The sequence below is a fragment of the Sciurus carolinensis genome, chromosome 2 (assembly GCF_902686445.1).
Source record: "Sciurus carolinensis chromosome 2, mSciCar1.2, whole genome shotgun sequence".
Lineage (NCBI taxonomy): Eukaryota > Metazoa > Chordata > Mammalia > Rodentia > Sciuridae > Sciurus > Sciurus carolinensis.
The window spans coordinates 187,788,946-187,802,026 of NC_062214.1; the positions used below are offsets into that span (position 1 = coordinate 187,788,946).

At 47.9% G+C, this 13,081-nt stretch overlaps 1 protein-coding gene across 7 annotated transcripts in view; it reads left to right on the top strand.

Annotated features, from left to right (window-relative positions):
- Dglucy (D-glutamate cyclase) overlaps positions 1 to 13,081 on the top strand; it is an 82,035-nt gene that overhangs the window by 21,547 nt on the left and 47,407 nt on the right. For 6 of the 7 annotated variants that reach the window (XR_007106977.1, XR_007106974.1, XR_007106975.1 and 3 more), the window contains exons 2-3: positions 9,381 to 9,513; positions 12,333 to 12,486. Coding sequence is in view for 3 of the 7 variants with exons in the window: in XM_047538748.1 (XP_047394704.1) it covers positions 9,408 to 9,513; positions 12,333 to 12,486 (260 nt within the window). In the remaining 4 variants the exon portion in view is untranslated. Of the gene's footprint in view, positions 1 to 9,049; positions 9,514 to 12,332; positions 12,487 to 13,081 lie in introns of all 7 variants that reach the window. The other variant, XM_047538747.1, reaches the window with a different exon arrangement.

Sequence of the window (13,081 nt, forward strand, 5' to 3'; positions counted from 1 at the left end):
ACCAAGAAGGTTGAGGTCACAGGGAGCAGTGTGCTCCAGGAGGGGTGCACTCTCATCTCTCCTCGAGGGGCCCACAGACCTCCTCACGTGGCCAGCGAGTGACCGAGTCGGAATTTGAAGTCAAGTTCTGTCCGACTTTAGAGATGGGGCTGAGTGCTTTACCGGGAAGCAGAAGGGATAATTTAAGGAAAACTTTCAGGGACGTGATTTGGCCTTGTGGATCTCTCTCTGGATCGAATTTCCAGTGAGTTCCCAGGAAGGCTCATGATCCTCATTGTGGAATAAGCCCAGGTCCTTTCTTGAGTCATCAGTACACGTGGCCACCACAGGCCCTCTCCTTCACCCCCTACTTCTTCCCTGTCCCCACAATGCCTGACATTAAGTCCCTGAACAAGCCACTTCCTGTGTGAGTTCCTTTGAGGAATGTCTACCTGCAGCCAGTCAAATGGGAATGTTCTGGAGCTACGCCACATCACCCTCACCGCGATGCTGATGTGAATAGTAAACCTCTTATTTTTAAAGGCCACAGACAACAGAAACATGGAACCTCAGGATGGAAAAGGCCTGAGTGAGCAATCACAAGGTATGACGGCCCCTGCAGAAGGTGGCTGCAGGGAAGTGGATTGTCCCCCTCTTCTTCATGTTCTGTTTTTAGCTGTGTTTTTCAGAGCAAGTAGGTGCCATGGTGATAGGAGCCATAGAAATAGATGGAGCACACCTCCCAGCACGGGCTGCCAGCCGTTCCCATGGCAACGCACCCGGGAGAGCCCAGGGACTCTGCTTCTCCCCCTGCCAGCTGCATGCAGGGACCAAGGCCCTGGAGAAGGCCCTGGAGGCTTCTCACTATCTCTCTGGGGTCGTCCAAGGTGCTTGAGCACCTTCCTTCCTTCCTTCCTCCTCACACCTTCTCTCTGAGTCCTCCCAGGGAACTTGCTCAAGAAATTTTGCTTTTGCCCAGCACGGCAATCATCCCAGCCTGTGGTGACCTTGAGACCAACCCTGCCAGTCTTCCTGTGCCCACAGCTGGAAGCATGCAGGCCCCATCGCGCCTGGATGTGGAACTGTCGCTTTCAGTGCAACGAGCAATAAAGAATTTATGGGGCAGCAACTGAGTCCTGAACATTTGGTGCTCCAGGATACCCATAAAATGAAATCTCAGGAGATCTGAGACCGTAAACCGAGCGAGGTGGCATCCTCCTGCCTGACAGTGCAGTTTTCACTTTGTGACACCTTGGGCAGTACCGAGTGAGGCCCAGCCTCCTCTCCTCGTGGATGTAGCTTTCCTGGACTGAAAGACCTTTGGAAACGGCAGCTGGAGCTGTCCCGTGGTGCTTACGTAACACCTCTGCCAGGCTGCGATGAACCTGGTCTGGGCTTACTTATTTTTATTTGGATTTGTTATGTCTGTGTTCTGAAATGCAATCCACATATACACATACCCTTTCAACCTAACTTTCTTACATTTGGCTAAACATGAGAGGATGAAGGTTAAGGGCTTATAATTACTTTGTCTGTCCCAGAGGATCTGCTTCTGTAACGGAGAACATATTTTATATGTGTGTTTCTGTACATTTATGCTATCAGGTGCCATGGTTTCCAGGACAGGGCAAATGCAATTCTGGACTAATGTATGGTTCTGAGACCAATAGTTGTAAACACTGACCCATTGAAATTAGTGTTTTTTGTTTGTTTGTTCGTTTGTTACCAGGGATTGAACTCAGGGGTATTCAACCACTGAGCCACATCCCCCGGTCCTGTTTTGTGTTTTATTTAGAGACAGGTTCTCACTGAGATACTTAGCACCTCACTGTCACTGAGGCTGGTTTTGAACTCGAGATTCTCGCGATCCTCCTGCCTCAGCCTCCTGAGCTGCTAGGATTACAGGCGTGCACCACTGCACCCAGCTAAATAAGTTTTACTCTCAATTAAACACACACACACACACACACACACACACACACACACACACACCTAAAAAAGGAATTTTTAAAAACAAAAAAAAATCAATAATATCATAAACTCATAAATAATTGCTTAAGTAGTAACAGATTAAGAAAAGCATAGAGCTGGAAGGTTTTAAGGAAGTATCTATCCCGGCATGTGTGCCATTTCACCTGGAAAGAAATAGAAGTCCCAATCATGAGAGCGTGTACTTGGTCTTGGTTCAGCAGGTGATATCGCCAGGTCAAGCCTTTTTGCAGAAGTTGGGCTGTCAGGAGTTTCCAAGCTCTACAGTCAGGATGTGGTGCTCACAGTGACCTTGAAGTAGGCTTGTAGGTCACTGGGCAGAGTGAGACTGGCTAGATGTCATTAAAGCAGCCTCCAGGTTGATCCTGGGACTTAACACAGGGAACCATGTGACTCAGCATTTATTGCTGGCAGCATCTACCCTCAAATACCATGTGGCTTCCTGGGTCGTGTTCCATGGCTACAGGAATCTGGCATGACAGAGGCTCTGTGTTAAATAAGCAAACACGTGTGCTGTCATTTCACAGGCCAAGCCAGCGACGAAACGGCCGCTCGGCCGCTCCTGCCCATAGCAGCCACAGCCTGGAGTTTTCCACCCGGTTGGGTTGCTTTACTTGGCCATGGAACTAAACACAGATTCACTTTGAAGAATGAGGCTCTCAAATATTCCATAACTCTCTAAGAATGGACGCTCACAGCCGCACTGGGCAGACAGAGGAACTGCCAGATTTTCAGAGTCATCAAGTTAAGGTTTGGCCCTGCGGAGCCTACACACACAACGTCCCTTCCCCGAGGCAGGCTCCTGGTGCAGCCAGAACAGGAACCCTGGGTTCAGAGCACATTTGCCGTTCCAGTCAAGACACACACTGAGTCAGGTATCACTTTCCACTCCTACGATTTGAAACTAAAATTTTTTTTTTCTTGGTCCTTTTGTCTACATGACAGTAGAATCTGCTTTGATATAACTATGCAAGCACAGAATGTGTCTTATTCTAATTAGGATCTCATTCTTGTGGATAAATGTGATGGTGGGACTCACTGTGGCGTTTTCCTATTTGTCAGGTCCATTCCACTGTCTGTTTTTCCTGTCCCTTCCTCTCCTCTATTCACCTTTGTCTAGTCTACTGAACTTGTATTCTTCCCCTCCCCCAGCTTTGTGGGTTAGCTTCCACGTATCAGTGGAAACATTTGACCTTTGGTTTTTTGGGATGGGCTTATTTCACTTAGCATGATAGTCTTCAGATCCATCCATTTCCTGGCAAATGTCATAAAGTCATTCTTAATTGCTGAGTAATCTCCATTGTGTATATATACCACATTTTCTTTATCCATTCATTTGCTGAAGGGCACCTAGGCTGGATCCATAGCTTAGCCGTTGTGAATTGAGCTACTGTAAACATTGATGTGGCTGTGTCACTGTAGTATGCTGATTTTAAATCCTTTGGATATGTATACCGAAGAGTGGGATAGCTGGGTCAAATTGAGGTTCCATTCCTAGTTTTTTGAGGAATCTCCATACTGCTTTCCAGAGTGGTTGTACCACTCTGGAAATTTGCAGTCCCACCAGCAATGTATGAGTGTGCCTTTTCCCCCACATCCTCCCCAACATTATTGTTGCTTGTATTCTTATTGATTGACATTCTGATTGGAGTGAGATGAAATCTTAGAGTAGTTCTAATTGCTAGAGATGTTGAACATTTTTTCCATATTTTTGTTGACTAGTCATATTTCTTTCTTCTTCTGTTCCTTTGCCCCTTGACTTTTGTTGTTGTTTGTTTGTTTTTTGCTTTTTGGGTTTTTTTGGTGTTAAGTGTTCCAAGTTCTTTGTGAATCCTGGAAATTAAGCCCCATCTGATGAGGTGCAGGTGGTAAAGATTTTCTCCCATTCTGTAGATTCACTTTGTGCTCTTGTTTCCTTTGTTGTAAAGAAGCTTTTTAGTCAATTGTTTTTTAGTTTAGTTCTAGCGTTTTAGGAGTCTAATTAAGAAAGTAGATTCATGAGCTGATGTGTTAAGTGTTGGGCCTACACTTTCTTCTAGTGTGTACAAAGTTTCTAGTCTAATTCCTAGGTCTTTGATCCACTTTGAGCTGAGTTTTGTGCAAGATGAAAGATAGGGCTAAATGTCATTCTACTACATATGGATTTCCAGTTTTCCCAGCACCATTTGTTGAAGAGGCTATCTTTTCTCCATGTATGTTTGTAGTGCCTTTGTCTACAGAGGTAACTGTATGTATGTGAGTTTGTCTCTGTATCTTCTATTTTGTTCCATTAGTCTTCATGTCTGTTTTGGTGCCAATACCATGCTGTTTTTGTTACTGTGGCTCTGTTGTATAATTTAAGGTCTGGTATTGTGATGCCTCCTGCTTCATTTTTATCGCTAAGGATTGCTTTGGCTATTCTGGGCCTCTTATTTTTCCAAATGAATTTCATGACTGCTTTTTCTATTTCTATGAAGAATGTCATTGGAAATTTGATGGAAATTGCATTGAATCTGTATAGAGCTTTGGGTAGTATGGCCATTTTGACAATGTTAATTCTGCCTATCCAGGAGCATGGGAGGTCTTTCCATCTTCTAAGGTCTTCCTCAATTTCTCCCTTTAGTGTTCTGTAGTTTCCATTGTACAATCCTTTGCCTCGTTTGTTAAATTGATTCCATGTATTTTTTTAAGGCTATTGTGAATGGGATGTTTTTCTTAATCTACCTTTCAGCTGATTCATCATTGGAGTATAGGAATGCAATTGATTTATGGGTGTTAATTTTGTATTCTGCTGCTTTGCTGAATTCATTTATGAGTTCCAGAAGTCTTCTGGTGGAGTTTTTGGGTTTTCTAAAGATAGAACCATGTTGTCAGCAAACAGAGATAGTTTTAGCACTTCTTTACCTATTCATATCCCTTTAATTTCCTTCTTTTGCCTAATTTCTCTGGCTGGAGTTTCAAGGACTATGTTGAATAGAAGTGGTGAAAGTGGACATTCCAGTCTTATTCCTGTCCTTAGAGGGAATGCTTTCAGTTTTTCTCCTTTTAGAATGACGTTGGCCTTGGGTTTATTTTATGTAGCTTTTACAATATTGAGATATGTTCCTTCTATCCCTATTTTCTTCTAGTGTGAAACTAAACATTTAAAGTGAATGTATCTTAATCACAATTTACTTCTGGAAAATTTTAATTTCCACCTTTTTTTATTCTGGTAAAACATCACCATAGATGTGGACTCCCCACCCTCCTCAGGATGGGCCACACCAGGGGTCAGAACATCTCTTCTGGGGTGTCCTCCTCATGCCACTTGCTCTGACACCCTCCTGTGTGCCACCACAGCTTCCCACTCGTACCCCGCCATGGACCCCTACCTCCCTCTGCGTCTTCTAATCGTGTCAGGACTGAGTTGTTGATGAACGGGAAGGAGAAGCAGCCACCTTCGTCTTGATCGAAAACAGCCATCTGCTAACAACCCTTTGCACTCTGTATCCGACCTAGTCGATAAACAAATACTAATTATGACTGCCAGCACCTCCCCAATCTTTTGTCTCTGTTATTGTAATGACATTTTTAAATGAAATGTTTGTATAGCTAAAATGCTTCCTTCCTTACAGCAACATTTATTTTGCAAATTTGCAGTTGTATTTAGGCTACCACCAGCAACTCTCTTGGCAAACATCGAGCAACTCCCACCACAAAAATTAATGAGTAGAGACAAGGACTGTACACCTACTCCTTCTGTTCTTCCGTTATCAAGTTGTAGGACTCTGGGGAAGTGATCCAGGGGACAACCACAGAAACCAGAAATGGAGAGTTGCCCACAAATTGTTCTCCTTGTGAATAATGTGCTCTTCCTGGATGGACTCTGGGCTTCGAGAAAATGGACTGTGCCTCCTTTATTTTATTTATTTATTTTTTTTGTGCCCTTCAGGTCTCAAATGCAATCCCGTATATACGGTATAAGTATAAGGTGTCTCTCGTGCTCATCAACTGGCAGGGCCGTGGGGGCTCCACCATGGCAACATAGGAGAAAGAGCATGGGTTACACAGCCCACTGGGGCTTTCTCGCTGCATCTGTCTTCACTTCCACAGAACCACTAACTCCTTCCTGAGACACCTGCCGCCCTCGGCCTCTGAGCCTGTGGTCCCCTCCTGCCTCCCTGGCTGCCTCGTCTCAGGAAGCTTTGTGCATTTGCCCATTTCCCCAGCAGGGGACATGGAGCGGGTGCTTTCTGTGTGCCCGAGACGGCTGAAGAAACACCAGTGCATAAGGGATACAGCAGTGAATAAGATGATCTTTAAAAAGGCCTGCCCTGGAGGAACTGAAAGGAAACAAGGACAATCTGCTTGTGTGTTTGTGTGTGTGAGTGTGCGTGTGTGTGTGTGTGTGTGTGCACATGCGCGTGAGTTCCCTTGGCCTCTGCTTCATAGGAACAACCTCGGTTGCCCCCACCCCGCCAGTGTGCCCAGCACAGACTGGCCTTGCAGGACTCACCAAGGGTTAAGGTAGGCTGTCCCCCGGAAGTCTGCTGTCCAGGAGGGAGGTTGCAGAGGCCCACTCTCCAGACCCCTGCTGAGCTGTCCTCTGCTCACCCCCCGGGGCCTCCTCCCACGTCCTACCCACATCACATGCTCCAGCAGCAAAGCTGGACCCTCCATGTGCCTCCCTGCCACTGCTCCTGCTGTTCCCTGCTCCGAGAGGACCTTTCCCTTTGCCCCTCAGACCCCCTTCTCTGCCTCCACCCCAGTCCATGTGGCTCAGGAACACACAGCACATGGTGTTAAAGTTCACTGTTTACTTTTCTTTCTCGGGGAGATAGACACCATGGTAATTGTGTGTTTAATGTTTGTCTCCTGGACTGGTAAACCCCTGTGCACATGGACTGTGACTGCCTTATTCACGGGAGACCAGACCAGGAAGTGTCCCAACCAATTAGACCTGGTCACAACTCAGTGAGGTGCCTACTGTTACTAGTCCTACTCTACAGACGAGAAGATAAGCCTAGAGCAGTTAATGATCTGTGCCTGAGTGTAGACCCAGGTTTAGGGTCCGGACAGTCTCCTCTGAGCCTGCACTGATGCTCATGGATGGATGGATGGATGGATGGATGGATGGACGGATGGATGGATAGAAGGACTGAGTCCAGGCACCTCCATCTGTTTTTCTGGATGGTGACTTAATAAGGGAGGAAGAGTAGATGATTCATGAGAAGGAGCTGGGATGGATGGATGGATGGATGGATGGATGGATGGAAGAATACAGATCTGTAGATACACAGATACAGATAGGTACACACCAAGCAAGGGAGCATGAACTTAGACCTGCTTTTGGATCTGGGCTCTATCTACTAATTTTAGAACTTTAGGAAACTTCTTCAGCTTCCCTGAATCCTAGTTTGTTTTCTGTAGTGGGATTAATAGTGACTTCGTGTGGGTTGGACCGTATGAAGAACCAGCATGTGGTGTGTATAAAGGCCGACACTGGGTCCAACACACCGCGGTGACCCATACTTGGTGGCAGTTGCTGTCATTTATTTCGTGGGCATTCTCTGTGTGGTACAGTGAAGACTTGGGCAGGAGCCAGTGAGCACGTGCGGTGTGCTCTGCTTGGCCCCCCTGTTGAGGGGGGACGGTAAGGCAGGGCTTCTTGGCCTTTTACCCCTGCATGCATGGATCTCACAGGGCAGGTTTCTAGCTACATCTTCACTCCAAGGCATGAACCTGGAATTCACTGACAATTATACTAAAACAACAAATAAATAAAGGAAAGGCAACAACCTCAAATGTTGGTCTTCAGGCTATCATTTATTTGCCAACCAGCTCCGTGCCTCCACCCGCTGCCTTCTAGTCTTAACAGGACAGGGGCTAGTATGGGAGCCTAATTCTGTGGGTTTGGGTAAACTCCATGTCCTCCTCCAGGTCCCAGGTGAGCACAATTACAGCTCTGACTGCTGTCCCCCTCGTGGTACGGAACGGTTCTCACTCTGGCCTTTGCTGAGCACCAGGCTGAGGTGCTAAATCCTCTGCCGTGACCCTGGGAACCGCAGACATCCAGGACCTCAGCTGGTAACGGGGCTGCTCGGCCAGGGGGTCAGGCCCGCCAGGCTCGGCAGGCTGCCTAGGTCCGGCAGGCAAGCACGGGCTTGACCTCAGTGCTGGCATCTTCCACTGGGGCGTGGAATGCAACCTCTCCTGACCCGTCCCGGCACCCCACTCCAGCCAGGCAGGACTAACTGTTCCCTCCTCTGTGCCTCTTTGTTCCTGCAGCTATAAAAGCGCTCGTGTCAGTTCTGAGTACATCGCTCCCCCTGCCAGGGCAATCTTTTTGTTGTTTTGTTTCTTGCAAATTTTATGCAACCTCAAGTTCTTCATTAAAATGGACCTGGGGCGTACATGTCTTTCTATCTGTGAGATTAGAATTGTCAACATAAATTAGTGGTTTGGAATCCCATTGGGTACTTCTCTTTAGGTAGAAGTTGTGGAAAATCAGACTTATTCAGAACCCTAACTATGAAATCCAGACTTAAATCATATTTTTTTCATTCTGCAGTCAGTCAATCATTCAACAAACAGTTGCTGACTCCTGCATTTGTGTCACTATGCAAGACATGGGGCCTATTTGGATGAAAAGGACAAGGGCCATGCCTTAGAGGCCAACACAGTGCGATCTTGCAGCCTAGATTTTGCTGACACGTATGCTCTGTCTAGAGCATAAGAAGATTCCTTTCTGAGCATAATTTCTCAGAGCTCTGAGACCATCTCTACTCTTAAAAATAATTTTTAAACTTTTACTGATTTTTAGAATGCATTCAATTATACAATGTACATTACTTATTTACCAAAAATATGTACAAATCACTGCTCCTAAAATGGGGTGGGGAAGCACAAGGAAGAAAACACAAAATTCCTATCTTCAGGAACCTAACTCGAAATAGCAGAAGTCAGGTGCACACCCTCCATCAGCCTGGTAGTTTATTCTTGGTTGCAGGTGGTATCCATGCACTTGCTCACTCCTTGAACGTCTTCGGTGTGTGCTGTGTGCGGTGTGTGTCAGGGCTCTGGGACCTCGGGAGGAGGGCTAAGATGTGTTCCTGCCTTCTAGGCATTGAGGAGAGACTACAAAGCCACTGAGACTCCAGGACACAATGAGTGGAGCAGAGATGGCCCTGAGAGCCTGGAGGCCCTGGGCAAGCCTGTTGGCCACCCCACAGAGACAGAGATCCTGAACTGCTTCTGTGGAAGGGAAAGGCCTTCAGAGAGGGAATGAGGACATCTCAGGTCTGGTAGAGTCACCAGAAACTGAGACTTGACCAGGGGAGAACTTACTCTGGACAACGTCACCCAGATGCCCAGGAGGAGGGAACAGAAGCTGCCTGGGCACCCCCTGGGATGGAGGCTGTGCGCTAACCTGTGCCCCTCTTCCCTCAACCCAGAGGCCCTGTGGCCCATTCACAGATGGTATGACATCCTTCATCCTCCCCCGGAGGCCCAACCTTCCCTCTGTCATAAGGAGCTTGATTCTACAAAAGAAAGAAAACTTCAGAAACACTTCCAACATGGCTGTGGGTAAGTGGCACAAGGTGCTTTTAAAAACTTCTGGAAAAATCAACTGGGTAGGGCAGACTTGGAACTTCTGCATGGGAGCAGAAAGTAAGAGCAGAGGGCAATTAGCTCTGGTCACTACCTAGCTTCCCAGAGGCGAGGATGTCTCAGGGAGGGGTCTCAGGTCACCTCACTCCAGAAGGAGAACCACCCCCAGGCTCAGATGATAAAAGGGGCTGTGCCCCCTGGGAAGAGTACCCCCAGATTACACTGCATTCCAACCTGATTTCATACAGACCAAGTCTCCTCACTCTTCATTGCCTTATTCTCTGGATAGCACCCATCTCCCCACCCTCTCCCAGGGGGGACACCCAAGACCCTGAAGGATCCTGCAAGAGAGAACCCATACTGAATTTGTCATTGACCTAAGTCCCAGAAAAGTTTCACAATAGAAGCAGACTTTCCTGGTTATGGTGCAAATACCAAAGAGAGAAGTAGCAATGTTGCTTAAAGAACTCACCAGAACAAGGCAGTCTTCATTTTCTTTTCTTTTTGCTTTTTTTTTTTTGTAGTTGTAGATGGACAGCATGCCTTTATTTTATTTATTTTCATGTGGTGCTAAGGATCAAACCTGGTGCCTCACTGGGCTTGCTAGGCAAGTGCTGGGCCACTGAGCCCCAGTCCCAGCCCCGGTCTTCGTTTTCTTTATCAAAATTTGGCTTTTGTTGCTATTTGTGAGCTAACAGTTATCTATTATTGTGTAACAAAGCACCCCCAAAGCTTTGAGGCTTAAAACCACAATTCCCACAACTCTACGGTCAAGACTGGCTTAGAGGAAGGATCCCTCTGACCGCTCAGTTTCTCCTGGGGATGGATCTCACATGTCTGGTGTCCACTGGGGTGACTGGATCAGATGTGCCTAACATTTCCTTCCCTACTTCTCTGGAGCTTCTTCAATAATAGTAGCCCAACTTCTCTGAGGACCCCAACAGACAGTACTGCGTGAGGGTGAGGCCTGATATGTACACATACATCAACCCCTCGCAATCACTGGCTTACATCCTGGTGACCAAAGCAAATCACATGGCCAAGGCCAGAGTCCATTGGGAAAGAGCTGGGAAGCAGGATTTACTGAGAGTCACAAGTCCTTTACACAATCAGCAAACACTAGCTTAAACCAGGTGGTGGCAGCTTGCTGGGGCCTCAGGGATGCACTAGAGCAGAGTAGCTGGGCCTCAGACCCTGGGTCTGGCCTGGCGGTGTGTACCCCAGCCTTGCCATGCCTGGCGGCGGAGATGTGTGATCTCTCCAAGCCCCCTCTCCCAAAAAGAGGATAGGAATAGAATCCCTTAAGGGACCTTCAGGAGGTCTACCTGACCCAAGGAAAGAAGGGTACTCAGTCCATGTCACCTGCTGTCGGGAAATGCTGAGAGTGTAGAGAAGTTCGCTGTAGCCAACAGCTGGAAAGTCCAGCCCGGGCTTCTTTCTGGGGCTTTAAATCAGACTAGGATGGAAAGGTGAGTTTCTTTCTCTTGGTCACTCTTAAGAAGTTTAAAAAAATTGATTTTTAGGGAAAAGACTCACAGAAATCACTTCATTTCTCTCCACAAAGAGAAAGTTAGAGGGAGCCTGAGAGACCTGGGGTGCAGGGGTCCCACCAGGCAGGAAAGAGCCCTCGCCAAACAGAGAGGCCTCTGTTCCATGTCTTGTTACCGAGGGGGACAATTGGGGACTTTCCTATTCATCTCCAGTAGTTGGTGGGGATCTCAACATAGTGCCCCCATACACTTAATTAAAAAGGAAACAAAGGAGCTTTGTGCATCTAAAGCCTCCTGATTTGTTGTATTAAAAATCCAATTTATCCCATAATAGGCTGGAGAGGGAAGAAGCGGCGGGTAGGGCAGGGGGGACTCTGAGCTGGCTGTCACCCTGCGCATGGCTCCAGGTCATTTTTGCAGCCTGGCAGAGCCCGGCAGCTTCCTTGGCCTTTCTCCTGCTGGTTGTCCCCTACGAGACCCAACAGATTCCTTCCCCAAAAGATCAACCAAGTGGCCAGTGCCACCCATGAAAAGACCAAGCCGCACCAGGGCAACGTGCATGGCGACCACGGGGGGGATGCTACTCCACAGCTGCCAGAATGGCAAACGTGGAAGGTGGGCAACGCCAAACACCGGGGACCACACCCCGGTGGCAGCAGATGGCCACGGCCACTGTGGGAAGAAAACTATACCCCACAACCCCAGGTACTTGGGGTACATGTACCCCAAAATGCATATGCTCAAGTGTTCACAGCTGCACAGTGTCAAATAACCCCAACCTGGAAACTCCTCAGACTTCTCACAGACCTGAACCGCGTCAATGTAGTCATCAGTAAGGGGGACAGACGGTTGTAACACAACATTCCTGAACGTCCCAAGTGTGTCGCTGAGTGATAAGTTAGACTCAGAACACACCTGGTGTGGGGTTTCATTACATGAAGTCCGAGAAAGGCCAAAGGAGAGTGTGGTGGGGACGTCAGGAGAGTGGCCACCTTGAAGGGGCAGTTGCTGGGAGGGCAGGCGCAGCTGTTCCGGGGGTGCCGATAAGGTTCCGTCTCTTGATCTGGCTGCTGGTTACGCAGGTATGTTCATTTTGTGAAAACTCGCCAAGCTGTACCCTTAGCCCACCTTTCCGGATGTCAATAGGGTTGTAATCGGAACTAAAACTCAGGGCTGAGGTAGAGCCCTGGCCCCACATGCACGCGGCCCTGGGTTCCATCCCCAGCGCTGAAGAAACCGTGAAATGTAAAAGGGTCTGCCAGGCACAACTGAGGGGGCACTCGCCCCTCTTCCCATCCAACCCAGGGTTCCAGCCGGCCAGCTTGGTGGTCCTACCCAGGTCCCTGGTGCCAGCCTTCGAGAAGTTCTGCAAGGCCAACAGTGGTCCTCTGCCCCTGCTGGGCCAGAGTGAGCCAGAGAAGTGGATGCAGCCCACCCCTGGTGCTGTTCCGGACATCAGGTAAAAGCCAGGCTTCCTGGGAGTTTGAGCTTGGGAGTGGCTGCATGTACAGCCTGGTGTCTTGGTCATCCCTGGGGACAGAGCTGTACCTGGCACAGAGCCCGCCTCATGACTATTGCTCATGACCGAGCTGCCCTCCCTTCTGTTCCACCTCACCCTATCTCTAAATCCCATCCCTTGCCTCTGCATCAGGGTAACATTTTGGGATTTCTAAGAATGTCCAGGCCTGGAGAGATCCCATGGGTACTGCCATCTGTCACTTTGTCACCCACTCCTGAAAGCTACCCGTGCAGAGTTAAGAGGAAAAAGAACACCCTTCTGACACTAACCTCCAGAGGCGGACGTCATCAACATTGTGTGATTTTGCCCAGACTTTTCAGCGATAGCAAACCTCCCTCACCTGTGGTTTCAATTTCCCTGGCTTCAGTTGTCCATAGTCCACTGAGGTCTAAAAATACTCAGTGGAAAATTCCAGAAATAAACAATTCAAAGTTTTAAGTGACTATTATTAACAGTATGGGTTGCTCAGCTTTTCATAGCTATGACCCAAACACCTGTCAAGAACAACTTGAGGAAAGATTCATTTTGCTCTCAG